Genomic DNA, 20,511 nt, shown 5'->3' with positions numbered 1-20,511 from the left:
CGGAATAAATGATTTTCGTTATATTAAATAAATTTACTCAAATTAAGTGTTCCATTAGTTGTTTTATAATTTTTATTAATCTTCAGTTTTTAGTATCTGTGATTAGCGTGATATTTTTACTGAATTAGTATAACTCACTATTTTATTAACTATTTTAGATTAAGAGAACTAAGATCAAAATCCCGATCAGTAAGAGGTTTGAGAGTAGTTTACTATATAAACTCCATTCAAGTACTAGTGAAGATTATAATATGATGTTTAGTTATTTGTTTTTTGTTTCATTTTTTTAATTACCGTTTATCTTTTAAAATGTATAATTTCGTAATTCTATTGAACATTTTAAATTATTATATAAGTAATGTAAATGCTAACTCTATTAATCGCTTTCGCATTAACTTTATAAATTTATTTTTTTTCTAATTCTGGATCCTTACAAGTTGAAACAGACGAATTGTACAAAATTTTTTATACCCATCAATGCTGTTGCTCAAACCTCGTTTCACAATATTTATGTATTTGTAAAAATAATGGCTTAAATGTATTTTTGATCTATGTTCTATTTTTTTTATTCAATTTGGTCTTTATTCATCTTTTATGTCAAACTACTTCTCATCCTTTAAAAATATGTACAAATTAGTCCCCTTGCGAATGCATGCTTACATCCTCAACGTTTGTGGACGTGGCATAATTTGATTAGATACTTTTTCACGCACATGTCATGTAGGATTGTGATGGATAAACACATATGAACTTGTCTGAAAAACTATAAATACCTTCCCTTTTACGCCTCGCTCTTCCTTCTCTTCTTCCTCATCTCTCTCCTCCTCTCTATATGTTTCCCTCTCTTCCACTACTTTCTTTCTCCTCTTCTTTCTCTTTTTTCTCTCTCTCACTTCACTCATTTCTTTCTTGCTTCTTTCTCATGCCATATACATAATATTCATGTATATATTTATGTATGCACGTCGTCATCTCCAGACACACTGTTGTCTCCTCTTCCATTTACTAGTCTTTTGTCGTCTCTATCTTTAGTTGATTCTGGTTAGTGAATTCTATATCATAGGCAAGGTCAAGGAGAAATATGATCCATTTAGTTATAAGCCATGATAAATAAACGTGTACAGTTGGGGAACTAATATTATACATATGGCATATATATATATATATATTTGTAGTGTTCCCTGTCCCTCTCTTTGTATATACTTTCCTCCTTATATTTATATATATTAAGGTTTTAACTCTCCCTAAAGATAGAGAATAGGAAGCGACGACGTAAAGGGACAAGATGACGACAGCTTTCAGGGGAATCTGTTGACGGACTTGAAGAAGGGTAATAGAGGAAGGGACTGAACAAGTCAGAACCCGGTCAAAAGCAAGTCAAAGTTAACAGTAACTAAATTAGCTTAATTATTATTAGTAGCTAATCAAATTTTGTAATTAGCACTAATTAAACTTTCTGTATAAATACCGACGTCGCATTAGTGAAATATGCTTTTTCATTTTTCCCAATTTCCCGCCTGCGTTTTCTCTCTCTCTCTCTCTCTCGAAAGTTCCTTCATCTGTCTCATTCCAGTTTAATCTGATCTCAAGTCTTAAAGATCTGTAGAAATTTCTTGTAGATCCTGTAAGCGAAGCCGTCTGATATGGCTTCAGAGCGCAAATAATCAGTAAAATCAAGAAGATTTCTTCACTATCGGTCAAGAGAAGAAGCCCTAGGTTCGGTCATCCGCTTCGTTCTGGATCGATCCTAATCTAGAAAATCACAGAAGGTAAAGAAGAAGAATATTTTTCTTTATTCCCTGATTTACATGGATAGTACGATGGCCGCATTTGATTCGTCAAAACTGGAAGAGTTTCTGTCCAATCCTTTTTACCTACATCCAGACGAGAGTCCAGCTCTCCAACTTACATCCACCGTTCTCCCCGGAGTCAATTTCCACTCCTGGTCAAGGGCAATGAGAATGGCCCTAATATCAAAGGACAAACTGAAGTTTGTTGACGGATCCATACAGAGTCCGTCCAAAGATGATCCGATGTATGGATCATGGAAGCGGTGCAATGCAATGGTACTGTGTTGGATAATCAGGTCCTTATCACCATCGATTGCCCAAAGTGTGTTGTTGATAGATCACGCGAAGGATCTTTGGAAAGATCTGCATGAAAGATCCACTCTAGGGGATACAGTCAGAATTTCTGACCTCCAAGAAGAGCTGTATTCTCTGAAGCAAGGTACGTCTTCAGTTACCGAATATTTACAAAGCTGAAAATTATTTGGGGATGAAGATGTATTGTTATTTCTGTGATACGAAAATATCAGGAACAAGACCAGGTCATTAGATTCTTGAAAGGCCTGAATGAAACATTTAGCTTAGTGAAGGCACAGATACTTCTAATGGAACCCTTACCGAATATCAATGAAGTGTTTGCCTTAGTAATCCAGCATGAGAGAAGCATAAACATAAGAGTACCTGCACGACAGTATGAGACAAGCATACTGTATACAAACAGAGGAGGTAATGTACAGACACCTAGGAGTGGAAAGACATACAACAACTCTACATACAACTCCTCTAATAATAATACAAGGAAAGTTTCTGGGATTGGGGACAATAGCAGAGCAACCTGTACACATTGTGGATTATTGGGGCACACTGTCGATAGGTGCTAGAAGAAGCAAGGCTATCCGCCAGGCTAAAAACCCAGATCAAAGAATAATTCAAATGCTAACCAAGTCAACACTTATGCATCTGATTTACAAATAGACAGAAGTAGTAATAGTGGAGATTCCCGTACAAAATTTGAAGCCAATGCAACATGTCAGAAGCTTGCCTTTTTCATTCACCAAGGAGCAGTACAATAAAATTCTTACTCTGATTCAGCCTACTTCATCAGACATTAATCCAACAGAAAACATTAGAAACTTACCAAGAGTCAACAATCTCACAGAACACTTCCAGTCTTCAACATAACAAGGTAATACCCTTTCGTCCCCTTTTAAAGTACCTGCAAATAATGTAGATGATTGGATTATAGATTCAGGGGCAACATACCATATGCCCTTGAGCTGTTTGATTCTTATAGATTAATCAGAAACCTGTCTACAAAATTATCTAATTTCCAGATAGTGCATATTACTCATATTGGTGATGTACATCTCACATCAAACCTTATATTGCATAATGCCCTTTATGTTCCTCAATTTTCATTGAATCTTATCTCTGTTAGCCGTTTGTTACATATTTCTACTTACTGCTTAATATTCAATAAAATTGTTGTCTGATTCAGGAAATTCAAAGCTCGAAGCTGATTGGTTCAGCTAAACAGATACATGAGCTATATCATCTCCAAGCTTCAAGGGATAAAAAAATTTCAACTGTTAGTTCAATGTTAAACAAGATTCTGTTGTTCATTCTGACAATTGTTAATAGCCAAACATTATGACACTTTCGTTTTGGCCACCCATTTTTACCAAAGATTACTAATGTTGCACAAACTTGATAGTTATTATCCCTTATTTTTCAACTACATGTGATACTTGTCATTTTGCAAAACAACAATGTTTGTCTTTTCCAATAGGTAATTCAATACGTCAGAACAACTTTGATTTAGTACATCTTAACATTTGGGACCCATTTTCTATTGCACCCCTATATGGACATCATTACCCCTTAACCATTTTTGATGACAGGAGTCGGTATACCTGGTTATTTCCTATGAAATCAAAAGTTGAGGTATGCAAGATTATTATCAATTTCTTTTCATATGTAGAAACTTAGTTCAGGCAAAAGATAAAATGTATTAGATCTGATAATGGTAAAGAGTTTAAGCATACCAAAATTTTATGCAGAAAAGGGGACTCTTCATCAAAATTCTTGACTCTACACACCGCAAGAAAACAATGTGGTGGATAGGAAACATCAACACATAATGACTGTAGTAAGGTCTCTGTAGTTTCAAGCCAATCTGCCACTTAAGTTTTGGGCAGACTGTATTATAAGCAATATATCTCATTAACCGGATACCTTCACCTGTCATCAACAACTAAACCTCTTATGAAATCTTATCCAATCCTACACCAAAACTCAATCATCTAAAAGTATTTGGCATTTTGTGCTATGCATCCACAAATAATGTCAATTGGTCCAAATTTGATCCTCAGGCTGTCAAATGTATTTCTTGGCTACCCTTCTCACATCATAGCCTTCAGACTGTATGACCTCACATCTCAAAAAATATTTGTTTCCTGAGATGTGTTTTTTGTATTACATGTATTCTCATTTGTTTCTCATACCCAAAACAAGTCAGAGAATTTAGTTTTATCTCATATTGATGATTGTTTAATAAGTACTAATGGTGGTATTTTCATATCTTCACGTTCTCAAGATGACGTACATACTCTCATAAATGTAAAAGGAACTTATATAGGAAAGAAGATACATGCATATGATAGATAATACGTAAATATACTTACATGCACGTTAAATTCATGCACCTATATGCACCTTAATCATGTACCTACATATATCTTAGAATTTATGTACCTATTTAAACAAACATGCACTTTAACATAAATGTGTACCAAGAATAAAAGTTTTAGTACATTAACAATTGGTTTGAATATGGTGATAGAAATAGTCGTTTTTTTCATGTCAAGGCAACATGATGGAGAATAAATAAGTTCTCACGTATTAAAACACTATTAGGGGTTTGGATCTCGGAGCAAGACCAAATGGAGAATTTTCTTTTATATACATTTCTTAAATGTTTTTCAAGCAGAGTAAGATCTGGAAATGACACTTCTGGAGGGTGTGGAAAGACTAGTCACCCAGGAGATGAATAAAATGTTTGCTTGAACCTTGCATAGGAGCTGTCATGCTCATGACCCTGAACAGATGCACCCGACGAAGGCACCTAGACCTAATGATATGTCTCCTATATTTTCTTTTAAGAAATTATGTCGTATAATTAAAGATGATGTTATATACTTTATTTTAAACTTCTTGGGTTTTGGGAAATATGATTAATACATTCATAACTTTGATACCTAAGATTAGACACCGAAAAGAACCATCTGACTTTAGGTCTATTAACTTGTGTGATGTAATCATGAAATTAACTATCACTTGTATTGCTAATCATTTGAAATTAATTCTAAATGGAAGGATATTTGAATAGATAATGTTTGTTTAATGAGGAGGTTTCTCAGAATTTTTTCTGTCTCAGGCACAAAATATGGTGGCGTACAATATTATAAGAAACTTGTAGGATTGGGAACTCAGGAGAGTTTGAGAATCAACTACTTTTACTTGCTAAACAACAGATGTCTTTTGGGAGGATAAGGTGCAGTGGAAGTTGGATAAAAGTGGTGAATATTTTGTAAAGTCTTACCATAAGCACTTAACACGTAGAAATAATGTTGTGATTTCAAATTTCCCTATACGACAGATTTTGAAGGCAAAGGTGTACCTCCTAGAGTTGCTTTTTTCTGCATAGGAAGCAACTAGAGAGAGTATTCTGATAATTGACAAATTAAAAGCTAGATCCCCAAGCGATGCTATCTATGTATGGAAAATGAGGAAAGCTGTGTACACGTTCTGCTGAGGTGTCCGGTGGCTTTTGGGTTGTGGAGTGCTATTTATAATATTATTAGAATTAGCTGGGTGATGGCTCGGTCTATTAGGGAGGAACTGTGGGCCCTGGGAAGGGATTCATTTAGAAAGAAATTTGAAAAATCTCATCCCATTATCCTTATTTTGGATTCTTTTAAAAGAAGAAAATTCTAGAACTTTTGAGGGTAAAACAACTGATTTATATAAATTGAAAGATAGCTGAATGTATTATTTTAAATTTTTATTGTTAGAGCATGACATGACACGATTAGTGAAGTAAATTTTAAATATGTCATCGACTCACTAACTACATTATAAAATTTTTGTACAGAGTCGATATCTCCAGTTAGTTTGGTACCATGTTAACATATATATACACTTTTTCTTTCAAAATTCCTAAATGAGATTGTTCACCCCTCCCAATATGCTTTTATTCATGGTCATCTTGTTATAGATAATGCACTTACTGCATTAAAGCTATTTCATTTTATGCGAGTCAATACGAATTTATGGCAAATATTCGTCACACTATAAGATAAAGTTGCATGTTTGTTTTTGGAGAATATGCTAGTTAAATTAGGGTTTGATGCGAATTTTTCTCCCTTGATATGGAATGTGTCACATCAATGCCTTATTAATGTAAACCTGAACACAAGAGACACAAGGAAGGATGCTTACCTGGAAGATCAAGAAGATAATTGGGGAGAAGTGGGAAGAAAGATTCAAGTCCCGGAGGGACCTATTACCCGAGCCCACGCCAGATGATTCAAAAAGCTTTCAATCTTTTTGTCCAAGGCTGGATCACCCAAGAAATTGACTTTGAAGCCCAAAAAGCTGCAAGAACAGGTCCAAGAAAACAAGAAGAACACGGGTCATATCTTGTACTGACTTGAGAAGAGCATGGAGGTGCATACCTGCTCATTCGCGCAGGAACTACACCAAATTAAGAAACCCGAGCTGTGTTTACTCTTTAGGGAGGCTTGAGTGCTCTCAATTGGATTCTGGATACCTGCGAAACAGAGACAAAACAAATGGAAAAATTAATCCTAGCAACCAGCAAGGAAACCGAGATGAAGAAGCAAAGGGAAAACAGATTTTTACTGCAAGAAAACATCAACCCCAAGAAAGATTTTTCTTGCCGCAAGTCACCCTCAAATTTTCTGGTTCTATTCTGGTTTGCATTAAAGAAAGAAGAGTTCTGTGTGGCTGCAGTATAAGAAGAAGAAGAATGTCGGAGTAGAGTACAAGAAGAAACTGAAAAGAGAGAAGAGGAAGGAGGTCGCACAACATGGGAGAGTTTCTGTCAGTCAAGGGGAGGTAGGGGCCTACCTGGCTTCTACAGTCCTGATTCACTCTTAATTCTGCAAGGAACATCTGTCCATCTGCCACCTGCAAAACAAAAGGAAAAAAAATTAGAGTTCAAGAGCAAAATGGGATCCAAATGAAGAGTCCAAGTGAGAGTCTCAGCCACCCAAGGAGAAAACAATTATTTAATTAAAAGTTTGTATTTTGTTTTAATTAAATTCTGTTTTTTAATGTAAATTAGAATTAAGAGTTTTATTAGAATTCTTGTTTTCTTATTTAAGTCAAATAAGAATGATCAACTTTATAAATAGAGGCCAACATCTCTTTTTGTATTTACAATTCAAATTATTAATAAAATTCAGATATCTTATTTTAAGCTTACGAGCTTTTAAGAGTATGTGAGTGAGTTTTTGACTGGTTTGTTGCAATAGAAAATAAGTAAGTTTCGTGGTGTACTGAAGGTTTATTTAAAACTTTTAATTTCTGATTGTTGATGTATATGCAAGATTTTGAATTGTGTTATTGATTTCGAATTTCACATCATTTATTTTTTACTAATTAATAGAAAACCCTCACGTGTGTTTTGTCTTAGTAGGGGTGTTTACGAAGAAAATCCCCTATCACATTATCTTTTTATTGTAGAAGTTTTTTCCGATACACTTAGGCGAGTAGAGAATGAAGGTAAACAATATCGTGTGAAAATTTACCACACAACTCCTCCAATATCTCGTTTATTGTTTGTGGATGACAGCTTAATATTTAAAAAAACTATGAATAATGAGGTTATTTACTTGGAAAAAATTCTGAAGGCATAAAAAACGGGCTCAGGTCGAGCCATTAATTTTTAAAAACCAAACATTTTTTTTCTTAAGAAGTTAGCATGTAAGTATATGAGGAACACCGTAGTGGGATGTTCCAATCCCATGATAGGTTCAACTTTTACTAGATCTACAAATACTCTGTCTTTAAAAACTACATGACCCAAAAAAGTGATCTATTCGAGTCAGAATGCACGTTTACTCCATTTTGCATACAACTTTTCTTTTCTAAGAGTTTTCAGAACTTGTCTTAAGTGTTCAACATGTTTTTCTTGACTTTTGGAGTAAATAAATATATCGTCAATGAACACAATAACAAATTGATCTAATAAAGCTCAAACATCCTATTTATCATGTCTGTAAATATTTCCGGGACATTCATCAATCCAAAAGGTAAGACCAAGAATTCGTAATGGTCATACCTGGTTCTAAAGGTGGTCTTTGAAATATCTTCAGGTTTAATCTTCACTTGATGATAACTGGATCGTAAATCGATCTTGGAAAAGATCTGCACCCCTTGTAATTGGTCAAATAGGTCATCAATTATGGGCAAATGATATTTATTCTTGATGGTGACCCAGTTTAATTGTCTACGATCAATACACATTTGTTTGGTTCCATCTTTCTAATTGGAAAATGTTACACGAACACCCCAAAGAGAAACACTAGGGTGAATGAATCATTTCTCTTGGAGTTCTATTAATTACTTCTTTAATTCTTCCATTTCAGTTCTCACTAGTCTGTAAAGAGCAATAAAAATTGGTTGGGTGCTTGGTTGTAGGTCAATGGAAAATTTTATTTCATGATCCAGAGGTAATCCTGAAATTTTGTCAAGGAATACATCTGGATACTAACGGACCATCAACACAACTACTCAGAATCAATTTGGTGATAACACATAATAAGTATTTAGGACTCCTAATTGGGGTAAATCGCTGATTCGCTCAAATTTTTGTTATGTTTATAAATTGAGTAACTAAAAGAGTGCAGGGGATAAAAATGAACAAGATTTCAAGGGCTAGGAAAGAGATTATGTTAAAAGCAATGGGCTAGGCAATCCCGACTTACTACATGAGTGTCCATAGGTTGCCACAGTTAATTTATGATTAGTTAGAGAGGATAATCTCAAGATTTTGGTATTGGGATAATGTGGATAAAAGAAAAATTCAATAGATCTCCCAGGAAAAATTATGTTCAAGCAAAGATGAAGGTAGTTGGGTTTCCAAGATTTTCATAGCTTCAATCTAACTTTATGAGGTGAACAAGATACACGACTCCTTACTAATCAAAGCTCTTTCTCGTTAAATTTATTAAAGGCCAGATATTTTTGATGGGATGATTTCAATCAGCGCAAGTAGCAACATGCCAAGTTATACATGGAAAAACATTCTAATAGAAGAAATTTCTTGCAAGAGGATTTGTGGTGGCAAGTTGGAAATAATAAGAATATACATATTTGGAACTATAAATGGGTGCCTTCACAAGTTTAGAAATCGAGTTTGGTTGCCATGATCACATGACAGCCATCTTATCACCATTTTGGATATAATATATTCTTATATTCTGAACTGACACGCAACAGTTTTGTGAAACGTTTTTCACTCAATTAAAATATAAAATATTTGAAGTATTTTATTAAGTAGAAAATTTCCTTTAGATAAATAACTTTGGAGTTTTTCTAAAGATGAAAATAACACTGTGAAAATTATCTAGCATGCAAGCCAAACAACAAAGTATCGGACAACCACGTTCGAAGGCCTATATCACTCATTTAAAAAAAAAAATATGGCATACCCTTATGTTATACAACATACAACATTTTTTATGGTGGTTATGTAGAGATGTTCTCCCAATCTGGTGCAAGTTGAGGCAAAAAAGATATCTTAGTAGATAATTTCTTCTCTATATATGGGGAGATAAATAAAATTATTGAGCACTTGCTTAAAACTTGTGAATATTCATAATTTGAAAAATCTACCCCGTATAAGGTAATGATTCTTCCTATGCATTCCACACTTGGGTTGATAATGAACTCTCTTATAATATGTTGGATTATCACATTTGGTTCATATAAATCTTATGAGAAGTTTGGTGGATTAGAAATATATGGGTTCATTAAAATGCATGAAAAGACTCTGTTACGCTACTAAACAGAGCTCATTGAATTTAAATTTGAACTAAACTAATTTAAGTTTGTTCAGTATGATTGAACCAAATTTTGTTTAAAATAAAAATAAAAAATAAATAAACATCTATGTAATAATAAAATTAAAATTGTCTCAATCAAATAATAAAACTATAAATTTAGTTCAACAAAATTAATTTTTAATTATCCTTAGTTCTAAATAAAACCAACTACATTGACAATTGTTAATTAATATATATATATATTTTTAATTCATAATCATTGCAATCCAATATTTACAGTATCATAATTCCTAAGTTTTATTTTTGTTTTAAAATTTTAATTTAATATTCTGTTTTATAGTGAAGATTGGACGGGAAATGATCAAAATTTTCTGATTTGTTGAACTGAGGACGAAAAATTAAACTAAACGTCGATGATTAGATCCAATCCGAACCAAATTATGAAACCCTTAACTATAAGTACAGAAAACTGAAAGTTGAAAATCCAAAGAATAGTAAATTAGTTGTTGCAATCATATTTCGCCTAAAATTTTGCTTGTGTTGGGCGCCGGATGAATTTTAGCCTGAAAAAGCTGAAGTTCATCTCAGGCCCCACGTTGAGAGATACGCTTCGTAGTAGTGGTCACAAACGATGGCTTCAAACTCAACACGTTAGAGATACTTACCAGTCGTAAGCCAACCTCCCGTGGTGTACAACAAATTCAATGCCCTTTTTTCCTACCGGCGACTTCCCAAGTAAAAGCACCAACAATTAAAAAAAACAAAAAGAAAAAGGCAAATCAAAATTTCTTTATTCCATGCTAAAGGAGGAAAAGATGAATTCGATTTTTACTAACCGTAACTACACTCTCTGTCCATCCTAAACACATGAAGAAATTATCTTATATTGTTTTTTTAAGGTAGAGAAAGAATCTTGAATCTGATTGACTAAGCCCCAAATTTTGGAACTTTGGCCATGGAAATTTGAGCTAGGAAATGCTCCGCAACTATGCGACGCTGAATCTTTCCTGTAGCAGTTTTGGGTACAGAGTCAGTGATAAAAACCTTCTTTGGGACCTTGAAACTTGCCAGATTCTTCTTGCAGAAGACCAATACATCTTCCTCTTTTATATCGCTTCCTTCCCTTGGAATTACAGCGCAGTTTATCTGCATTTTCAAGGGAAAAAGGTCAATGATGAAAACAATAATGTACTGGGTTTAAGATTAGGAAGAAATAGTTTTATGTTTCTCACCTCCTCCCCATATTTTTCATCAGGAACTCCAAACGCGACTGCTTGGGCAACGCCAGGGTGAGACAAAAGCACAGCATCTACTTCAATTGGTGATATCTTCTCCCCTGTAATTACAGAAAAAGAACCCAAAAGTAAGCAACCAAACACTATACATTGATGTACTTCCAATTGACATACCAACAACATGGAGGAAGAAAATAACACACCTCCTCGATTGATGAGTTCCTTAATACGACCCACAAGATGCAAATACCCATCCGAATCAAAGAACCCAACATCTCCCGTGTGAAACCAACCAAATTGAAAAGCAGCCTTGTTAGCTTCAGGGTTGTTCTTATAACCCTTTGTCACGTTTAATCCTCTGATGCACACCTCTCCTTTTTCACCTACACCTTGGATAATGCCCTGCTCATTTAGAATAGCCATCTCTTGACCTACCGGCTTCCCAACTGATCCTGCTTTATGGACCCCATCCGCCGGCAACGGGTTTGAAGCCATCAGGTGACTCGCCTCCGTCATTGCGTAGGCCTCCAGCACCGGCGCTCCGAACGTGTCCTCCAGCCGACTCAATATCGACGGCGCTAACGACGCGCTACAGCTCCTTATGAAGCGTAGCTTAGGGTAAGCCGGTTCGGGCTTGCTGCAGTGGCGCTCCAGTATTATCTGGTGGATTGTGGGGACCGCGGTGTACCACGTGGCCTTGTACGCAATCATGTCGGCCCAGAACGTTGAAGCCGAGAATCTCCCGGCAGCGGGGAGAGCCACGGCGCCGCCGGCGAGGAGAGAGCTGAGCAACGCGGTCATCAGTCCGTGTACATGGAATAACGGGAGCACGATGACGGTGGAATCGGACTCAGTAAACTTGTACACCGATTTGATGTTGGAAACGGAGGCGGCGAGATTGAGCTGAGTCAAGGGAACTCCCTTGGGGCGGCTGGTTGTGCCAGAGGTGTGGAGGAAGAGAGCAACGTCAGACGGATCGTTAACGAGGGCCGCGACCGATTCAGGCGAGGAGTCGGGTTTTGAAGAGAGAACTATTTTAGGTATATCGGAAACGGAGAGCGTGGCGGTTACGTGAGGAATGTTGAGCCGGGAAGCGGCGGCTTGAGCCGATTTGATTCCCTCCTGCGGCACGATGAGAAGCTTGGACTCCGAGTCCGAGAGGTAAAACTCGAATTCTTCGTCTGTGTAAGCCGAGTTCAAAGGAGCGGCTACAGCTCGGCACCGAATCACTGCCAAAAACATAACCACGAACTGCAAAAGAACAAGAAAAATCGAAAATCAGGTTTTGTTTTGATAGAAAATTGAAGCAATCATCCATGAACACGTAGTGCAGAGGTGCAAATGCAGACCTCAACGGTGTTGGGGAAGGAGAGAGCGACGACATCGCCGGGGTTAATTCCAGAGGCGACGAGGAGAGAGGCGGCTTCATCAATGAGTTGTTGGAGTTGAGAGTGAGTGAGATCGAGCTTTCCAGAGACAGAGAGAGCTCGATTGTTGGGGAAGTCAGTTGCAGTCTTCTTCAACAAGCCTGTCAAGGTCAGCTTCTCCATATCTTAATTGTTTTCCTAAAATCTCTCTATTAACAAGAAAACAATGTAACTGAAGAAAGAATTAATCAATATGAATATTTCAAAGAAAGAAAATGATAAGAACGGTTTTTTTTTTTTCTTGTAGGGGGCTGTGAATGTTGTTTGGATGAATAGAAATGAGTATGAATGGAGAAGACGAAGAGAAGGAAGGATTTTATAGCAGAGGAGAGGAGGCGGAGGAAGGAGGAAGGAAGGAAAATTGTTGACAACTAGATGGTCAGTTTGCGTGTGCCAGACCTGGTGGTGTAAAGGACACGTGGGAAAAGTAGAGCCGTTGATCTGTTTGGACGTTCTTCGTGTGAATCTAATTGACGGGGGGAGGAGGAGTTCTAGTAAAATAAGGTGATGTCATGGTTAGTAAAAGTTATTTTTAAATTAAAATAAATATAAATTTATAAATATATTCTAAATCTAATTAATGATAATTAAAAAAATTAAAAGAAATTTTTGTAAATTTATATATATTTTTTAATTAAAGGATAATAACTTTTTTAAAATAAAAAAAATTTAAATTCTTGGAAAACCCATGTGAAAGATAAAATACATGTATATAATACATATTTCAAGTAGCATAAAGAGATGATGAAGAAATTGTGCAAACCGAGGGTTACTCCTTGTACAATTCGCACGTGCCAATTAATTTAAAAAGTGTCTAATTTCTATTACTTTAGTTTATATGCAAAAAATAATTATTTATTAAGGAGAAAAAAGAACATATAGTTTTTTTTTTTCTTCTTATATTACGAGCGGGTGGCCTGTGTGATTTGACTTTGTTGGTCATAGGAGATGAATTGAATGGTTGTGGTCAATCAATTCGCTTGACCAAAGAAAAGAAGCACGTGATGAAGGTGCATTAACCTTCTCATTAAATATAATTACGTACTAAACCTTTTTAGTCCATGCTCACATTTTATTTTATGTCTTGATTTGGTGAAATTTAACTCCTTCGAGTTGGGTTGTAATGATCCCAAAAATTAAAAGGGAACACATATATAAAATTATAAGTGCGGAAACGAAATAAAATATTATGATTAATATTCTTTACACAATAACCAAAACGAATTAAACGTATGTAAGAATAAACTAATTAAAATAAATAATAGAAATGAATACTATAAAGAAAACTATAAAATCTTTAAGCATCTACTCGCCGTCTTCCTGCGGAACGGATTCGGGAACCAAATCCTCCTAATATGAAATGGTTAAGTAAGGAATGAGCTACACTAACCCAGTAAAAATGTCACACTATCTCACTGTCACAGAAGTAAAGGTTGGTAGAAAACAAAAACGACCAATGGAGTAAAATTTTCAAGTATATTTATTTATCAATAATAAAATCTTTTACCGTCCACTTATCTCGGTAAGATTCATGAAAACAACTTATGAAAATAATAATATTATAATATCATGAAATCATACGCACTCTGTAACATAACACATGTCATACTTTTAATATTTCAATCATCAAGCAATAAATTTCCTCTTTTACCAGCCTACCAGTATCCATGTAGATCCATAGGGGTTTCCGCCACACGTGAACCATTCATTTTTAACAACTTAATTCCAAGACCATCCCCATACCCCGTCCGGTATGGGTGCCAAAATAATAAACCTCAATACCCCGTCCAGTATGAGGGTGAAGCGGGTTGTCCCCATACCCCGTCCGGTATGAGCGCCAAAATATTTAAAGTCTTCATACCCTGTACGATATGAGAGACAATATTCCCGGTAAGGTCCTCAATGGACCCAGTCCGTCCACCATCTATCAGGATGTCTAGTGAGGCTGTTAACCTATCCATTTATCAACTCAATCCCATTCCTATTTGTTCTTAGTCTCAATTACCCAATCAAACATGAATACGTAAACCAATAACGAACACCAAACAAGGCAAACATAACATCGGATTCACAATAATTAAACCATAATAAATTAAACAATGAATCATGCATACGAAGCCACAGAATAAACAAATCAGATACTACACTGCATTTAGACTGTAAAATAAATCAAACAAGAACTGACCGAAAAGCATATCAGATTCGTGCTCCATTAAAAACCTTAATTAATTATACATATCCATAAATTCATAAAATACCGTTTTATCATTTATTAGACTTTAATATCGTGATAAAAAATAGGGTAAGAGATCCTTACTTGATTCAAAGTCTAAAATCGATTTTTCATTGTGCATACGGGCAGTCCCTAGATTCCATAAATTTTTTTTCGGGAACTGAAACACACTTCCGGTACCTGCACATGTCCCCAAAAAACTCCAAATCAGACGCAGGGTCTCCTCGGCCAATTTTGAAATTCCGGCACGGCGGCTCCGTCGTGCTCTGGCGACGGCACCGCTGTCCACAGCGGCTATCCGCCTTGGGTTGGCTGTTTTCGGCCGTTTCTGACCGAATTCAGCCAAACTAGCATCATTTCCTGTGAGGAAACACACGTAGGGCTCTCGGTGGGCCAAAAAATACAGAACACTGAGACTTACCGGCAACGGAGCTCTCGGGTGCGGCGGCTCCTTCGACGTGAGTCGCGATTTGGCGTTTTGTTCCGGTCAACTTGTAGAGGAAAGGACGGTGGTCACAGTGGTGTAAAAATTACATAGAATGGGAATCGGAAAGGGCCTCATCGGAGGCAAAAACTGAGAAAACTCGCGACGGCATTTTTCGGCGGCGTTTTTCGGCTTCGGCTAATTGGCCGGTGATTTGGCTCCGATTTAGGAACAGGGGGGTTCAACATCGAAATATGAGCCAAGGGGAGAAATTTTACCTCGTTTGGGGGCCAGAAAGTGCTCCGGTGCGGCGGCGGGGGTCAGGTCCTCTAGTGACTGGGCTGTCTTCTCCGACGAGGGCTCTGGCGGCTAGGGTTTGGGGTTGGGTGTGGATGAGATTATTTATAACCTTCCCCTTCTAATCTGAACTGTCCATCACGATTTAATCTGGGTCGTCTGATCGCGATTAAATTTGAAATGAATCTGGACCGTCCATCGCGATGCGATATGGGCTGTCTGTGCATGATTCAATATGGATCGTCCGCACGCGTGCAATCTGGGCCATCCACATGCGCGTTTGATCTGGGCCATCCGTGCGCGCGGGAACGGATATCAGCTGTCTGATCGTGCGCACGCGGATCGCCCACGTGGCCCGTTTCGCATGGCCTTCCTGCGTCAGCGTCTCTGCCACGTGGCATGTCCTGGTTGGTCGAAGCTGCTGACCGGGCTGCTGACGTGGCGCACTTTTTTAAATTGCATTTTGACCCCCGATTTCTGATTTTTTTTTCAAAAACACTCCTAGAATCCGAATTTTCACTCATTTTTTTCAAAATTGATTTCAATTAAATCCCAATAATAATTTTACCCATTTTTATCATTATTATTATTTTTATTTCTATTAAATTAAATTAAACTAAATTAAAACCATATATTATTACTCAAATAAATCAATTAATTAAAATAAAATAAAATTATAATAATTCCAATAATAATAATAAAAATAAAAATTAGGGTATTACAACTCTCCCCCACTTAAAGAAATTTGGTCCCCCAAATTTGCCTCTTATTCCTGGTCGAACAAATGGGGATACTGGGATATAAAGTCTGATTCTAACTCTCAGGTAGCCTCCCTTGGCGTGTGGTTCTGCCACATGACCTTTACAAATGATATTTCTTGGTTTCGGAGTATTTTGCTCTTTCGGTCCGTGATACCGACTGGTATTTCCTCATAAGACAAACCCTCTTGGAGTGGAAGCGGTTCATGAGCCAAGACATGAGAGGGGTCCGGGTTGTACTTACGTAACATGGACACATGGAAAATATTGTGGACCTTGGAGAGCTCTGGAGGCAGTGCTAGTCTGTAGGCGGCAGTACCAATCCTGTCTAAGACTTCAAATGGTCCAATAAATCGGGGATTCAATTTTTTCCTCCTGCCGAACCTACTAATTTTCTTGAAAGGAGTGACCTTAAGGAACACCCGGTCGCCTTTCTCAAATGCTAATTTTCTCCTCCGGGTGTCCGCATAACTCTTCTGCCTGCTCTGAGCTGTCTGAATGTTCTTTCTGATTTTAACTATTTTAGACGTGGTCACCTCCACTAACTCCGAGCTGAACAATTTTATGTCGTCCACTTCTTCCTAATAAATCCGCGATCTGCATGGGCGCCCATATAACGCCTCATACGGAGCCATGTCAATACTCGCTTGGTAGCTGTTGTTGTAGGCAAATTCTATCAGGGAAAGATGGTCGTCCCAATGGCCCCCAGAGTCAAGGACACAAACTTGGAGCCTATCCTCAAGTGCACGGATTGTCCTTTCTGATTGTCCATCAGTCTGAGGATGGAAGGCAGTACTGAGAGACAGCTTTGTTCTCATGGCCTGCTGAAAGCTACTCCAAAACTGAGAAGTGAACCTGGGATCCCTGTCGGACACCACTGTCACTGGAACTCCATGCAATCTGACTATTTTTTCGGATATACATTCTTGCCAACTTGTTCAAGGGATCGGTCATCCTGATGGCTAGGAAGTGAAAAGACTTGGTAAGCCGGTCAACAATTACCCAGATGGCGTCATGTCCTAAACGTGCCTTGGGTAATCCCGTTACGAAGTCCATGGTGATATGTTCCTACTTCTACTTCGGGATCGGTAAAGGCTGAAGTAACCCACCTAGGCGTTGATGCTCTACCTTGACCTGCTGACATACTAAACATTTAGATAAAAAGTCAGCTATATCCCTCTTCATCCCATTCCACCAAAACCGGAGTCGCATGCTTTGGTACATTTTGGTGCTTTCGGGATGCATGGCAAACTTCGAGCTATGGGACTCTGTCATGATATCTCTCTTTAACTCACTGTCGTCTGGGACACATACCCTGTCCTCGAACTGGAGTAACCCATCGGCAGAGACTCAGAATTCTGAGCTCACTCCCTGTTCTGCATCATTCTTGCGGGCTACTACGGCGGGGTTGACTGACTGGGCTTCCCTTATTCTCTGTATTAACTCGGGCTGGACGATCAAACGGCCCAAACATGCAACTCTCTTCAGGTCCTGAAGTCGAACCTGTTGTGTGGACCCAATTTATCTGCGTTCTGAAACCATCAAATGGGATAAGATACCTGCACTTTTCCTGCTGAGAGCATCTGCCACCACGTTGCCCTTACCCGGATGATATAAGATATCATAATCATAGTCTTTAAGGAGTTCCATCCACATTCTCTGATGCATATTGAGATCTTTTTGAGTAAATATGTGTTTCAAACTCTTATGATCGATATAGATATGAAAGGTCTCTCCGTATAAATAATAGCGCCAGGTTTGCAAGGCCTGTATGATTGCGGCAAGTTCCAAGTCATGGGTGGGGTAATTATTCTCGTGATTCTTTAACTGTCTGGATCCATAGGCTATGACCTTCTCATGCTACATTAGGACACAACCCAAGCCTAGATAAGAGGCATCACTATAAACTGTATATCCCTCCGATCCACTCGGTAAAGCCAATACGGGTGCAGTGGTCAGCCGCTCCTTTAATTCTAAAAAACTTCTCTCACAGTCCTCATTCTACTCAAACTTGGCATTCTTCTTTGTGAATCGGGTTAGGTGAGCTGCTAGACTAGAGAATCCTTCGACGAACCTGCAGTAATAACCTGCCACTCCCAGGAAGCTGCGGATTTCCTTAACTGATGTCAATTTCTCTCAGCCAAGTACCATTTCAACCTTTTCAGGATTCACTGATACTCATTCCTTCGATATAATGTGTCCTAAGAAGGCGGTCTGCTCAAGCCATAATCCACATTTACTCAACTTTGCATATAACTTCTTTTTTCTGAGGACCTGCAAAACTTGGGCTAGATGGTGAGCATGCTTTTCTCTGCATTTTGAGTAGACCAAGATGTCATTGATGAACACAATAACAAATTGATCTAAAAATTCTCTGAAGACCCTATTCATCAGATCCATAAAGATGGCCGGGGCATTGGTTAGCCCAAATGGCATGACCAGGAACTCATAGTGTCCGTACCTGGTTCGAAAGGCCGTTTTAGGGATGTGTTCTGTTCTTATTTTTACCTGATGGTAACCTGATCGCAGGTCTATTTTGGAGAAGACCTGCGCACCTTGCAGCTGATCGAAGAGGTCATCAATTCTAGTAAGGGGATATTTGTTCTTGATTGTGACCTTGTTCAATCCTATGTAATTAATACACAATCTCAATGTTCCATCTCCCTTTCTGGCAAAAGTGACTCTGGCACCCCAAGGAGACACACTGTGTCTAATAAAACCACTGTCTTGCAATTCAGTGACCTGTTTCCTCAGCTCTTCCATCTCAACGCGGCTCATGCGGTAAGGAGCAATCGAAATGGGCTGGGTGCCTGGTTGTAGGTCTATAGTGAACTCAAATTCTCTGTCCACTGGCAGTCCGGGTAGTTTGTCCGAAAACACATCTGGAAAGTTTCGGACTACCGGAATCTCTTGGATACAAATTTCCTTCTTGTGCTTGCCTAGTTAGAGAAAGTAGCAAGGTTAAAGTACTTGAAAATTAAGGAAATTTACCATCAAGGAATAAGTACCAAATGATTTTATTAATTTGTAAATGACTCCTCATTAGGAGGATTAAATACAACTTTTTTATTAAAGCAATTTATGGTGGCGTGATATGCCGCTTGCCAATCCATCCCTAAAATTATATCAAAATCCCCCGTGGCTAACCGTATTAGGTCTACACTCAGTTTCCTATTTGCTATCTCTACGGTACAAGCCCTATAGATAACTTCCCCTAATAGTGTTTTACCCCCAGCAGTAGACACAAATAACATTGAATCAAGTTTATCAAGTGATACATTAAGTTTGGATGCAAAAACATATGAAACAAATGAATGCGATGCACCAGTGTCAAATAAAACATGAGCAATATGGTTACATATAGTGTACATACCATGTACCACGTCCGAGTCGGCATCGGCATCCTACTATGTGAGGTTGTAAACCCTGCCCTAAAGAGGAGGTCTTCCTTGGTTCTGGTTCCTCGGGCACTCTCTCGCATAGTGCTGGGCACAACCACATATGCGACAGGTGTTATTGAGGCGATAGCATAGTCGGTCCCCGTGATCCCTACCGCAGTGCTGACAGATCTTGCCACATGCTGCCCATGGAGCCTGAGGGGGAGCCTGGATCACCGGTCTGGGCCTCTTATTTTGTTGGACAGACGCAGTAGGTGCTGGTCTGCAGGGTGGAGCTGAGGGTCTGTGACTCCCTACTGACTGAGGAAGGGGTGTTGAAACTCCTCTCCACGATCTGCACCTTTGCCAGAACGGCTGAATATTTCTTGAGCTTTAGTACCAATAAGTGCTACTTGATCTCTAGGCGGAGGCTCCACTGGATCCTCCTAGCCTTCCTGCTCTCATCTATCAATGTCTCAGGGGAGTATCGGCCTAGCTCTAGGAACTTATGAGCATATTCCGATACCGTCATGTTTCCCTAGACCAGCTGGACAAACTCCATCTCCTTTAGATGTCGGATGTGCTCGGGGAGGTACTCCGCATGAAAGGCTGCTAAGAACTTATTTCAAGTGACTGGTGTAGGAAGGGTGGTCTGCTTGAGCTCCCACCAATGACCTGCTTCCCCCACCAGCATGTAGGAAGCAAGGGTAACCCTTTACTCGGAAACCACTCCAAATGTCTTGAAAGCCTTCTCTGTCTCCGCCAACCAGTACTGGGCATCTTCGAAAGAGGACTCCCCTGCAAAAGTGGAAGGGTTCAGTCTCCTGTACCTCTCTATGTAGCCCGGGTCAATCAGGGAAGGAGTTGGGTCTCGTGGAAG

General features: G+C 38.3%; 2 protein-coding genes and 1 long non-coding RNA gene across 5 annotated transcripts; 1 reads left to right on the top strand and 2 right to left on the bottom strand.

Annotated features, from left to right (window-relative positions):
* Positions 1 to 1,471: 1,471 nt before the first annotated feature.
* LOC110812806 (uncharacterized) lies at positions 1,472 to 7,295 on the top strand. 2 transcript variants are annotated; one of them, XM_088217769.1, is made up of 3 exons: positions 1,472 to 2,229; positions 2,318 to 2,973; positions 3,286 to 3,525. In XM_088217769.1, exons 1-2 carry the CDS (start codon positions 1,809 to 1,811, stop codon positions 2,335 to 2,337), a joined length of 441 nt encoding a protein of 146 aa, XP_088073895.1. In that variant the 5' UTR covers positions 1,472 to 1,808; the 3' UTR covers positions 2,338 to 2,973; positions 3,286 to 3,525. The 2 variants fall into 2 exon arrangements, 1 of the variants encoding a protein (XP_088073895.1); XR_002539369.2 differs by lacking the exon at positions 1,472 to 2,229 and adding an exon at positions 3,848 to 7,295 and having other exon boundaries at positions 2,835 to 2,973; positions 3,286 to 3,731.
* LOC110812807 (uncharacterized) lies at positions 2,385 to 7,055 on the bottom strand. 2 transcript variants are annotated; one of them, XR_015818397.1, is made up of 5 exons: positions 6,939 to 7,055; positions 6,711 to 6,815; positions 6,524 to 6,618; positions 6,288 to 6,443; positions 2,385 to 3,003 (listed from the first exon to the last, which is right to left on the bottom strand). It is a non-coding gene; the product is annotated as an uncharacterized LOC110812807 (long non-coding RNA). The 2 variants fall into 2 exon arrangements; XR_015818396.1 differs by having other exon boundaries at positions 6,288 to 6,618.
* A 3,356-nt stretch (positions 7,296 to 10,651) lies between the features above and the next one.
* Positions 10,652 to 12,838, bottom strand: LOC110812774 (putative CoA ligase CCL9). The gene is made up of 4 exons (XM_022039617.2): positions 12,465 to 12,838; positions 11,319 to 12,366; positions 11,113 to 11,216; positions 10,652 to 11,026 (listed from the first exon to the last, which is right to left on the bottom strand). Exons 1-4 carry the CDS (start codon positions 12,663 to 12,665, stop codon positions 10,808 to 10,810), a joined length of 1,572 nt encoding a protein of 523 aa, XP_021895309.1. The 5' UTR covers positions 12,666 to 12,838; the 3' UTR covers positions 10,652 to 10,807.
* Between the last annotated feature and the right edge of the window lie 7,673 nt (positions 12,839 to 20,511).

The sequence above is a fragment of the Carica papaya genome, chromosome 4 (assembly GCF_054855325.1).
Source record: "Carica papaya isolate Zhongbai chromosome 4, ASM5485532v1, whole genome shotgun sequence".
NCBI classification, from domain to species: domain Eukaryota; kingdom Viridiplantae; phylum Streptophyta; class Magnoliopsida; order Brassicales; family Caricaceae; genus Carica; species Carica papaya.
Note: the sequence above shows the minus strand (reverse complement) of the source record. Positions and strands in the feature narration are given on the sequence as shown.